Below are 13,209 nucleotides of genomic sequence, written 5' to 3'. Positions count from 1 at the left end.
TAAATCTTGCATACTAGCTATTGTAAAGGTTAAATGACTTTTTTTGCTTTAAAACTATTCTCAACAAACACTAAGTTTGTATAACTTTAGAAAAAAGGGATCCAAACTTAATTAACTCAAATTGAGAAACAGCCTTATTGCCATTATCATGTCTATCCTTAGACACAGGCGGTTGACGATTGTATATGGTAGTCTTAATCCACATTATAACAGGTATATTTCTTTCCTTTTTCAGAAAACTAGGGCTTGAATTAGTACCTAGACGCGGTGCGGAGGCAGTTGACCCTGAAGACATGAGCCTTGTGGAGTTGTACAGAGTGCACGTGGAAAGCGCGGAACGGGCAAAGGCGGTACGTGGCTTCGAAGATGTAAATATATGAATAGGCTTAATTTATTATTAATATACATTAACATACTTTAAATATGAATCATTACTAACCTGCCGCATGGTACAAAAAAAATGCATGACTAATAGCTTTCTGAGTTTGGGTGGACTTTGGATAAACCCTAGATGATGCTCTCTATTACTGTATTTTTTTATTCATTGAAAAGAAACAGATTCTTGTGTGTAAAAGATTTCCCAAAACTTTTATGCCCCTCTTATTATTCGTAAGAGATAAATAGGTTGGACCGTATTCCATATACCATTACACTATGATTAATAGGAGCACTGAAGTAATGTGTGCACTATAAAACTGAAATTCCATTTTTTTATTATAATGTTAAATCTTCATAACCGCATGGACAAAGTCGCTCGCAACAGCTAGTTCAATGATAAAGGGATCATTGCTATATTTCTTTGTTTACGTTGGAACTTGGAAGGATTTAAGACCGAAGTGTGGGCGGACAAGAAACCCAAGACTCAAGTTTATTATGACTAGGTCACAAAGTTATCTAATTCGTTACGATAGGTTATAAATATCAAGGGTATCCTTTGACTATTCTATGTCTATAGTTTTTGCCGTTTCTTTTCTATAGGTATGAGATTTAGCTACCCCGCACTATTTGCTAGAGCAATTAATCTCAACGTGTCGTAAGAGCTTGAAAAAGGTTTACGTGAAATAAAAACTTTTTTATTCCTTAATTTTATTCAAGGACACCTACCTAACTTAAGCAACATTTTAAACAAAGTACAACTACAATATATTATGTTATTGCGTTATATTGCGTCATACGAGCAGGTAGGAATCTCCAGTTCCAGTTTTCCTGTTAATTTCATTCAAACACTTTTACCACGTTTACCTGTGTATTGAATATCACCATATTTCAATATAATGTTATGTTATTATAGGTAATAGGACTTGTGTAATGGGTTTAAAAGTAAATTAACATCATTGTTATTATATATAAGTATTGTTGTTGTTTATTACACCTAGATTGTACAATTGAACTTATTATCCGGGAATCAAAACATTATTATCAGAAACAAGGTATAATCCTTTACATCTGGTTTCCTTCCAAAGTAGAAAAAAATATAAGAAAGCAAATGTAAAAAACAACTTGAGATAAATATTATTTACGCACTTCATGGAACCTAAAAGTACTTAATATTAAGACCGCGATCTGCCAAAAAAACTAACAAGTGAAGGGCTGATTCATAGTAAAAAATCTAAATCAAGTTTTCTTGTATCCAATAATAGTCGCAAGTAACGGTACTCAAGACGAGACATAATCCAAGTTAAATATATTCTCGGATCAGTCTGGTTTTTCTTGTCTAACGAGCTTGTTTAATTATAAGAATTTGCTATGAAACCACCTGTAATGTTTTCGAACGATCGCAGTTGAATGTAGGCGGTTTAATTATATTGAACCTGCTTTTCTAAGCTTCCGTGTTGAGGTTCCTTAGCTTTCGATGCTGAAGTTCTAATTATGATAGTCACACGTATTTCGTGACCTTTAAGCCAATCAAAACTCTTTTATCGTGAAATGCAGTGTTAATACAAAACGCTTTATTACTCCTTTTTGCTCCTCTCTATTCCGTGGCTAAATGATACTAAGACTGCATTGCACATAGCCGAGTGGCTGAGGTCACCATGTCCAACTGTGCTCGACGTGTCGCGGGTTTGGTCCTCGCTCCGGTAGGACAAAGGGATTAGACGCCTCAGACCTAGAGTCGTTTTTTTTAAATAAGTACTCACTTACGCGTACGCAAAACAAATATAAAAAAGGAAGAGAGGCAGAAACACGCACAACTCCATAACATTAACTAATTCTTAAGATATCACACACCTGTGTGCAAATTCCTAAGGTTGAAACAACATCGTGATCGCCCTGTTTAAGCCTGTTCTTGTTCCAACTCATTAGTTATTCCCCATGGGGTTAACAAGGTACAGCTAATTAACGTGCTAAAAAAAGTTAATTATTCTCGTATGTCAAAAAACTGTAATGAAATAAGTTCCCTTGGGATTAATGAATAAGGTTTGAAATAGTGGCCAATTCAGTAATTAATTAGGTGGGACAATTAGAATAACAAGGAACTAATTTTAAGCGGTCTTGGACACCCGCTTCATCGTTGGAGGGAACGGGTAGTGTCAGACTCTTACTGACTAAACCTGAACTGCCGTGCTACGTCATTCTCCCTTTTATGTCCCTTTCATACGGGTTCTGTAAGGCCTACTACCATCTTCTAAAGTTAAATCAACTGTTAAGGAAGAGAGACGCTTCTGTGCACTTGTAGTCCGCTGTCACTCTTCCACAACGATAACTATAATATTAAAAAAAAATAGTAGGTGCCTCTATCTTTTTCCACCTGTACCTACTTAATAACACTTGCATGTATCAGCACAAGTGATATACAACCTCCATCGTTTATTCAATACATGGTATGGCATCTTTTATATTAACTCAGCAAAAATCTTTGCTGCGAGCTTTGACTTTTATGGTATGCACGTAGTTAAGTGATTTAAGAGATCGAGTTACATAACTCGTGGCATATGTTGCGTTGATTGTGTATGACGAAATATGTTCGGTAATGGTTTGTAGTTGTAGTTTGTTTCTTGGTTAGTGTTTAGTTTGAAAATATTAAAAGTACTAGCTGTTGCCCGCGGCCTACTTGTGTTAATCCAAGCTGTGAGTTACCTCTCTACGAAAGTTAATCTTATTGGTCATCCCGTTTAGGCTTGAAGAGGTAACATATATACACAGATTTATACAAACAATACATGTACTATCGCATTTGTAAAATTTGCGTGATATGTATAAAAGTACAATCAACATGTTAAACATGGATGTGGATCATATGCCAAGTCTTTTTTTGTACAATTAAACCTTGTCATTTATGCAATGCCTTGACCTTTCAGAAGCATCCCAGTACGAACAAAAAAGTTGCATGTAACCTACCAATTCTTTACAATCTGAGATTTTCTTGAATTCTCCTTTAATTCAACATCCTAGGCCTAATTGTATTTAGTAGATTAAAATTTCTTGCAAATTTAAAATGACTATTGTTCCAGTGGCGCGGCACCCTTCGTCGGGCAGGCGGCTCGGGCAGCAGCTTCAACTCAGGCACGCTCACATCAAACAGCTCCAACATGACGACTTCAGCGGTCCAGTCCCACCATCTCATGTGCAGTATGAGGGACTTCGGTCACACGGCTGGTGGTGACGAGGCCGAGCTACTGCTATGGCTGCATGACGCGAGGAGAGCTCAGCCCTTGTCGGAGCGATTCCGGATCAGAATCGCCAGGGATGGATTCTCGAACTATGTGGATAGATTGCATGCGAATAGTACTTTGTTTGCGGTGAGTACATTATGTTAATTTGACTGTACGAATAGCCGAGTGGTTGAGGTCGCTATGCCCAACCCATTTTGCGCGATGTGTCGCGGGTTCGATCCCCGTTAGTACAACACCACGCGCTAAAATGTTTTTTTTTTTAAAACTGTTTGGCTATCTATATGAAAAATTAAAAAGAAAATGATTTCTACACTTTTCGGATGAATACCATAATCCTATTACGGTTCAGTGCAGTTTTAATGCAGGACTCAAATTAAAACCTATGCTTTCGTCGTTATGTTTCGACTAATATAGGTTGTTTAGATGAGGTATGTACTACCCGGCTAGTTTTCGGATAAAGAACATTTATTTACGAAGAAGTATTTCAAATTTTGCCCTGACAAATAAAACTAGTAAGTACCAAACACTCCACTTTGTTCTAGAAGTGTAAACCATAACACATTTTTATTGTAATATGATCCCTTTTTAACACGTCATTGAGGTGAAGGTAAGAGAACTGGTTTAGACCTATATGGCGAGGTGTCGATAACACAGGGTACCTCACTTTTTACTCGCTTTTACGAAATAACTAATGACCGTACGATAACAAGGGTTATTTACGAACTGATTATCATTAACGATGGTGTTAGACGTTCCGCGGATGATATTACTGACTATGGTTATTGCATTAACTATTGCAATTAGACATGTATTTTGATTACATCATTATTTAATATGATTATGATTAATGAAATTAGGTTATTCAGCGTTGTTAAATAATGAATTGCAACGTTATTGAATAAACTAAAAATCAATTCAACACATTGTAAATATTTAGCTCAAGAGAACTCTTTACCATGAAATTTTAAGTCAGTAATTAATAATTAGGAGAAATCTGTTTCCCTCTAGAATATAGGAAAGACTAGAAATATGTGTTATTTTAACATGGACCTTCCCTACAACAGGAATGTACCTAGCCAAAACTCATTAAGGGCGGATATTTCTAATAACACTTATTTAAAAATTATCAAATCCGTTCACATTTCAGGACCTCTCAACGACCGATCTCACCCGTGAACTATGGCTCGTCGCGTGGGTCATACGAGTCGGTCGCTGGGCTGGCGCTGGTAGCAGTGGAAGTGGTACGGGTGAGAGACGAGGGCCTGTTGCTAGGAGACCGTTGGGAGCTGGTGTGCTCCCTCTGGCAGAGTTCCTACGTCAACCTGGGCAGCATCCCGGCGAAAAGGAGTATACCTTCAAAGTAAGTTGGATGTTATGAATTATTCTTACTCACATTACCAGCATAAGGAGCTCATGGCTAAAATGTAACTGCACAAGTTGATCGATCATAGGTTAAGCTACGTTTGATACGGTCGGTCCGTGGAAGGGTGACCTGCGATCTTTAACATTCGTTACGGGGTAGACAAGCTAGCATCAATCTGCATAATAGGTATCGTGTTGAGGAGGTCGGATTGAGACCGTCGCTCCTTGTGAAACACTGCTACTTATCTGCATCCTGAAAAATTCTAGGATGATGATTCTTAGTCAAAATTTAGTAATTTTCGTATATGTCGCCTTGAGCAAAAACTTTTAACTTAAATCTAAATTGAGTTGATCAGAGTATGAATCAAACTGGTCGCAAAATGTTCGTTCAAGTTTTATTGAGCCTCCTTGCTTTACTCTTTTGATTGAGCTTGATGCTCCCATATTGGCCAATATTACCTACATATAAATTTATAAGGCACTGAATATTGTTTTCCTTTCCAGGTCTACCAATGTGAAGAGAAAGACTTCCATCAATTACATGATATGCTTATAAGGAAACAGACAAACAAATGTAATATTTTACCTGGACAACCTAACTATGGTAAGTACCTCTGTTAAAACTTAATTAATAGTCACTACAGTACTGTCATACAGATTCAACATACATACACATTTTAGAAACTTACAATTGTTTTAAGTCATTGAATATATTGGCCGTCATTAGCTAAAGTAATTTATTGCTACTAAAACCAGTCTCACACCGGTTGTTCGAAACAAGAGAATGTCGATTTGTCGCTGCATATCTAAGTGGCTTTTTAAGTTTATTATTTTTGTATATACATATGTTTATTGAATAAAATAATGACAGGCGGATAATGAAGTGGTCCTACAAGAATTGAGTTTTTCTTTTTAAGATCTGCCTTTGTGTGTGAGTCAGCGAAATAAGGAGTGTCTAAATTTGTATTGGCTTTAAGATTTGCCGGTTAAAAATATTTAAATGATAGTTTGTGACTTCTTCCCAAAATCTTATTCACGTGTACAACAAAAGGTTCCATTCGCGAGTAAATTGGCGATCTTTTGTAGTACTGGTGTGTGGTTCGAAAAAATAGAAAAATAAATAATAAGTCTACTTGTTAAAATCTAAATCGACTATAATAAGTAGCATCCTCGTTTCGGTACGTTTAAGATAGTATCGTATACAAATTACAGGAAGGAGTCAATTTGTTTCGCATACTTAATTAAAGCATGTCACATACAATAAATACTACGGATTAACATAATTTATACTTGATGTTGTTTCACGGCGAATTAAGATCGCAAAGGTTTGTAAATTTCCTAATTATGTGGATGCAAGTTCGTTTCGTTCCTCTTAAGTTGGTGAAACAGTCACAGGATAAGCATGTAGATTTCAAGTTGCAGACTGAAGATAGATATTCTTTTCATTAATTTTCATTTAGTCCAGAAATATGAGAATTCGATATAATGTATGGTTTCTGGTATAATAAGACAAAAACATCTAATATCAAATCTCAACATTCCAATAATAAGGGATAAATTAAAAAAATATATATGAACAAACCGTGTTGCAATCACTATTATCGGACATTGAAGATCCGCAAAATATATTACATATTTTCCTTATTTGAAATGACATATGGTAAAATGAATCTGATAATTCACATCCCGCATCCGTAGATTTTACATATTTATGTTGGGTTTTCAAACATCCTCCTAGGCATTTACGATGTTGATACCTAAATCATACAGCAAACATGCTATATGATAAGGAAAAATAGGTGCCTGTTTACAAAAGTAAACAAACTCTTACATGAAGAGATGCAATATCATCAACATTGACCACTACGCGTACTTTTTTCTCTTTTTAAAACGATTCCTAAGATCCCGATCCCGCCCTAAGGAATTTTAGTCTTCCATCGCGAAGAGTATCAGAAATATTCAAGTCACATACACAACAACTAGACTCAGGATCAGTCGGGAATCGAACACGCGACTCGTTTCGCACAACCTCAGACCTCAACCACATATCTATCAGGCTATCCATGCATTCAGCACTTTAAGTCAAGACAAAGCTCGTAGCACGAATGTAAATAAATAAATATTGAACATTCAAAAACCTATTTCATATGCAGGAAAGAATTAGACCAAAATTAGCACACACTTGACCTTGAACGTCCAAATTAAAATACCCCAAATCCCGATAGCATTATGACTCAAACTCTTTGTTTCCTTTGTTTAGGCATAGTAGTCGCTCTTCGTCTGCTATCAAACGCCGGCAGCATAACAGAGGCAGTGTCGTCCGGCGCTACGATCACAGCGAAGCGGGGTTTCCCTGACGTCATCATGCCGGGTGATGTTCGCAACGACCTTTACCTGACGTTAGAGAAAGCTGAGTTCGAAAGGGGCGGGAAGAGTACGGCGAAGAATGTTTTAGCTACTGTCACTGTGCATGATAGTACGGGGCAAGTTATTAGTGTAAGTTTCTTTGTGTTTGTTTTCCTTGTATTTTGTATGGTTAATTGTCACGGTCTGTCATACATTGCGGTATTTGCTAAGTTTGCAGTTCGTGTGCAGATTAAACTCATTTTCCTTATACTCTATCATTGAAAGTATTTGTGCTCAATTGATTTATAAAACAAAATTAAAAGTAGTGTATAGCGCCATCTATTGATCATTTTGTCTACTAATAAGCTTTTAAAATAGGCCATATTTACATCTACGTTTTGAGATATATTAATAGTTCTCAATTAATTTCCAACTTGCAGAAATCGAACTCGGTAAATAAAAATATTTTTTGTTAAATAGAGTTAAAGTTATAGCGCCATCTATGAATCCTGTTGTGTACTAATAAACGTTTCTCAAAAAAAGACGATTTCACCAGTTCATTTTGGAATATACAGTATTTAGAACCCTTAAAAAAAGCCTAAACACACTCTACTTACAAATTACACTCCACAGGAATGTGTATGGGGTGCGAGTGGTACTGGATCCACATCCTACGAGTCAGTAGTGTTGTACCATAACAACAGCCCTGCGTGGGGCGAACACCTGCGCCTGACGGTACCGCTGGAGACCTTCACTAATGCTCATGTGCGGATTGAGTTCAGACATTGTTCCAGTAAGTATATTTTGTGATCAATTCGTTAGAGATATTGCACGTAAGTGCCAAGGACGCAAAACATTCGTGTTGATGTGATTGGTGGCTTCCGTCTTTGAGAAAATAGATTTGAGGAAGAATTTGTTGAGAAATGTATTAAAAACATAAAAGAAATATCGCATCTACAAGTATAAATGTACTTAATCGTTGTTCAGTTTACGAACCATAAGCATAAAAATCCATCTTAATCTGGGCCAGAATAAACGCGCCTGCCTTTGACATGATAACATACATCTTAACGATTAAATAATACTTACAGCTAGAGACAAAACCGAACGCAAACTCTTTGGATTCGCGTTCGCTCGTCTCATGGAGGCCAGTGGCGCCACCTTGCGGGACGGAGCGCATGAGCTCTACGTGTATAAATGTGATGATCCTACCAAGTAAGTGCTATACCAAAATATGTAAAATATATTGATGGACGATCTTTCCTTAAATATCATTTACTTTTGTGTATTTGTAGGGAAATGGAACGTTTTCAGGTATTTATAAATTGCTAAGAAAAATCTAATACGATACACCACTATTTCAATGAATAAACTAATAATAATAACTATTTCATATTATTTGTGAATTCCTAACCTATAGAAATAGTATTTTCAAAATGACCACAAAATTAAAGAATATCATGAAATGAACTGAGATTTTCTGGATATAATACCTCCACAAAATTCCCCAGGTTGACATCAGCTTGCTACCTATCGCTACCATCTTGTGCGGCTGACAGCGCTCGTATCGGGTCTATGAATGGCGTAGTCCCCTCCTTCCAAAGAAGTTCCAAAGAAAACTGCACTATTAGCACGCTTTTGTGCTCAACTAAGTTAACTCAAAACGGTAAGTTCTAGTTATGTAACTATTTTTTAGTAAATAGTATTAAATTGATAATGCCGTTTTGTACTGTAGCTAAGAAACAATCTTACAAAAAAGGTTACAATTAATCAAATCGTTTGTAACGCTTTTTACATAGTACAGTAACAAAATAGAATGTACAAAAGCGGTTGTGCTTCTGTGTGATCAAAGTTTTATTCTAGTAGAAAAAAAAAACAGTTCTGTAATTCTTTGGTGTACAATAAAGAATATTCTAATCTAATGTAGTGCGTGGAACGCAATCAGTAATATTTGTTTATCGTTCTTTACGTATAAAAACTGTTATTAAGAAATTTGCTTGTTAAAAGCTTATTAAAAGCTTGGCGTTAGCAACATTCATATTATAATTATTATGGCGTAATTATGTAAGCTTTCTAACAGTAATGTTGATGAAGTCAAATCTAATTCCAATTCTCCTTGTTTTCACAGAGGATCTCCTAGCATTACTCCAGTGGCGCGCTCGGCCTGAGAAGGTGCAAGAAACATTACTGCGAGTGTTGAGGCTCGGCGACGGGCTGAGTTGTGAAGAGCTCATTAAGTTCCTAAGAGATGTATTGGATGCGCTGTTTGCGCTGTTCTCGACTGAAGATGGAAATAGGTAAAGATTTCATATTGTAGACTTAAGCCTGTATGTAAGGAATTAGAAAACACGTAAATTTCAACGTTAATCGACGTTGATGGAGTCCATAATTCTACAACTTTGATTTTTTTTACTTACACTGACACTGATACTTAAATATCGCACTAATGTTATAAGAGCAAAATTTTGTGCGTGTGTGAGCAAGTGTGTTTGTGTAAGTAAATTACTGATTATGGATAATAAATCACGAGTATTGTTTCTGGTCAATAAGACTCTTGTATGCATCTTAAAGATTGTTCATTGTTTCAAGATCCATATTAACAAATATTGGTACTAATCTGGATCTATTGACCAATGCAGTTTGCTGTTGCCTATTTAGAAGGTGAAGATCATCACAGATTTTATATATTTTTCCTTTTCTCCATTTTTCAGCACTCCACATTCAGGCACAGTATTCTTGGTATTAATATCGATATGCAGCTTGTTAGACGAGAGTCGGTTCCAGCATTTCAGACCAGTACTCGATGTGTATATAGAAGAACATTTCTCAGCGGCTCTGGTGTACAAGTGAGTATGATTGAGGATGTACCTTTTCTTCTAAAATGTGTTTCTTCTAATACCTTAAGCTTCCAATAATTATCGGAACACTATTTAATTTGTTCATATTTATCTGCTACAAGCAATATTTTTTAAAGACGAATCTAGTCTTTTTGGACAATCTCTTGTTTGTATTTAAGCCTTATTTTCGATTTCGAGGTATTCTTTTTAACATTCTACGTCAAAATGTATTTAGCTACATAAATACATATAATTATATTTCTTACATATGATATATAAAATTATGCATTTGCATTTATTAATGTAATACATAAAAAGATAAAATAAAATTTTAGATAGGCATATGTACCATGTATGTATATAAGGCTATTTGTTACTGCTTTCTCTCTCCAAAGATATTGCTGTGCCCGACAGGGTCCATAATCGTTCTGTATTATTAGATTTTAAGACCTTGATGTACATTAATGAATTTTGAATGCAATAAATAATTGAGTATTGAGCTTATACTACAGCTCTTAACAATTCGACGATTTGTTTGAATTTTATTGTACTGATTAAAGAAAAAGTGGCTCTAACTGTCTCTTTCTCCTCCAGGGGTCTTCTATCATCAGTCCAGCACTGTGCCGAATGGGCGGCGAGTGCGGAAGGACAGGAACCCATCCGCAAATGCCTGCGATCCTTAGGCGCGGTATTCCGACTGGCGGTGCGATCCCGACGCCTGTTCGCGAGGGCTACCGGCGGGCAGTATGAAGATAGTTTTAGAAGGGATGTCAGAGCTGCCCTGCATGCGTTGAAAGCTTTCGCTCAACACCCGTATAAGGAGCACTTAGCGCCCGCTCAAGTAAGTGTCCTTAAATACCTACTTTATAAAAAAGTAGCAAGTTGAATAAAAAAAACAAAAAAACTTGCGATACCCACCACATGAGTCATCACTAGCAGAACTGTAAAGACTAAGATCAGCAATTAACACTCGCTTTATAACTGATTTTCATATCCCATTTTTCAACTATCAATTTTTTCATTATATTAAGCGAAGAATTCTCTTAAAGTATCAGTAAAATTTGATTTACTCATCAGTATTCTATTTCAGTGCGCTTTCATTTCTCGTTTCCAGTTCGTTTGAGTTCTCATTTACAGACAGGTTATTTTTTCTAATCAAATTTACCACTGAAATATATCAATATTTATTCAGTAATCAGTATGTGTTTATATAAAGAAACATACCAAGATTTTTACCATTTTTTAAACGCATGCACCAATGAAGTTTACACATATATATACATATTAGCCAATCGCATTAGGGCTCGCGCTTGGAAGTGAAAACGATAAGAAGATCTATACATATATATTATGTCAGTGTATCAGTATTACCCAGTATGACAGCGTGCTGTACACCAGGTGGCGCTGATGTCGTCGTGGGCGGAGGTGACGCGCGAGGTGTGCGGCGCGCTGGGCGCGGGCGAGGCGGCGCGCGCGGCCGCGCTCGTGCTGGACCACCACCACCAGCAGCCGCCGCCGCACGCGCTGGCCCGCGCGCGCCTGCAGGCCGTGCAGGACATCCTGCGCGGCCCGCTCGGGGAGGACCCAGGTAACACGCGACACTACACCACGTACACCCACACTATGAACTAACTATATCTGTGTTAAGTGGTAACTTCTTTATGGGAAACTAAAAAGCTTCGTAATTTAACAAGATTAACAATTTCAATGGTAAATAATTCAACTAAGATTAGTTTTAGCAATCTCATTTGCCAAACGCCCCGTGACGCACACGTCTTTATTCTCAGTCGATCGATTAGTAATAAAGTAACTTTATAGGATAGTAAAAAGCTTCATATCGTAAGTTTAACAATGTCAACGGTAAATAATTCAACTAAGATTGATTTTAGCATAGACCATGAGTATCTCTCACTAATAAGCCGACATCGATGAACGAAAATCTTGTTATACCTCAAATTATTGTATCGCTGATATAAAGTTTTCATCTCGTCGCAGTCACCGTTCCAGTGTGGCCCGGGCGCTACTAAGCTACTTATCAAAGCTATCAAACCTATCGTACCACAATTCATTCCAGAATCTATTTGTATTAACCGACTTATGTTGCTAACCGTACTTACATGCGCAAACTTTTGCTAAACTAATCAACTTACCTTGCATCTATACGCTGCTGTACATTGACTTTAAAATGCACTAACTAATGCTTTAGATCCATTTCGCTTTACTTACATTTTCAGGCTGCCGCATCGGTATAATCACAAATTCACAAATCAACACGTTCTGCCATTGCACAGCACACCCATACAATTTATTTTCAGGCCTTTTCAAAAGGGTTAGATATCATTAACATACATTTACCCCTTCGAAAAGGCTAGAAAATACTGCGTGTGAATTCATGTGCTACGGGCGGAGTACGCGTTCCAAACGTAAATATTTCAACGATCAGCTGATGTTCTGTCATTTCACTCTGCTGCTATGAAAATTGTTAAATTATTGCCAGGCTAAAAAAATACCCAAGTTATATGGACGTTTCATTTATTACAGAGGCTAGAAATATTATCCTAACAACCGCCTGCCATCACCTTCGCGTGCACCTCGCTCGACGTGACGAATTACCTCAATGTGCGGAAATGATCGGGGAGTTAGTAGCCCTGCTGTGGAAGAAACAGGATCCCGATAGACCGATGGACGATGATGAGTTAGATCCCGATGTCGATGTACTGTGTTTGAATACCTTAGATGTGTTGGTTGAGACTGTCTTGCATCTTATTGGAGGGAACTCGCCGGTGCTCGTAAGTTTGTTGACTTTTAATTTTTATAAAACGTCGGTAACACAGGGTTTGACTTACGTGTTACCATTTTAAGCGTCGAAAAGGAGTGGTCGATTCTGCTACATTTTATTAGTGTGTGTTGTACGTAAAATGTAATCTATGTGATATTTTAGATTAAATTGTAACACAATTTACAAAAAGAACTGTTCCATGGCTACAAAAGAGTCTCGAAGTATTTTTTAAATACAATGAATATGAATATCTTGTTCAGATTATGTGCAA

General features: G+C 36.9%; 1 protein-coding gene across 2 annotated transcripts in view; it reads left to right on the top strand.

Moving 5' to 3' along the window:
* LOC113502591 (dedicator of cytokinesis protein 3) overlaps positions 1 to 13,209 on the top strand; it is a 56,197-nt gene that overhangs the window by 28,817 nt on the left and 14,171 nt on the right. The window contains exons 5-17 of one of the 2 annotated variants that reach the window (XM_026884209.1): positions 236 to 350; positions 3,453 to 3,740; positions 4,762 to 4,974; positions 5,481 to 5,580; positions 7,237 to 7,472; positions 7,956 to 8,115; positions 8,414 to 8,537; positions 8,834 to 8,988; positions 9,451 to 9,619; positions 10,034 to 10,168; positions 10,754 to 11,000; positions 11,558 to 11,747; positions 12,701 to 12,948. In XM_026884209.1, the coding sequence (XP_026740010.1) occupies positions 236 to 350; positions 3,453 to 3,740; positions 4,762 to 4,974; positions 5,481 to 5,580; positions 7,237 to 7,472; positions 7,956 to 8,115; positions 8,414 to 8,537; positions 8,834 to 8,988; positions 9,451 to 9,619; positions 10,034 to 10,168; positions 10,754 to 11,000; positions 11,558 to 11,747; positions 12,701 to 12,948 (2,380 nt within the window). Of the gene's footprint in view, positions 1 to 235; positions 369 to 3,452; positions 3,741 to 4,761; positions 4,975 to 5,480; positions 5,581 to 7,236; positions 7,473 to 7,955; positions 8,116 to 8,413; positions 8,538 to 8,833; positions 8,989 to 9,450; positions 9,620 to 10,033; positions 10,169 to 10,753; positions 11,001 to 11,557; positions 11,748 to 12,700; positions 12,949 to 13,209 lie in introns of both variants that reach the window. The other variant, XM_026884208.1, reaches the window with a different exon arrangement.

This window comes from Trichoplusia ni, chromosome 17, assembly GCF_003590095.1.
Source record: "Trichoplusia ni isolate ovarian cell line Hi5 chromosome 17, tn1, whole genome shotgun sequence".
NCBI classification, from domain to species: domain Eukaryota; kingdom Metazoa; phylum Arthropoda; class Insecta; order Lepidoptera; family Noctuidae; genus Trichoplusia; species Trichoplusia ni.
This window is presented reverse-complemented; position numbering and strand designations above follow the sequence as displayed.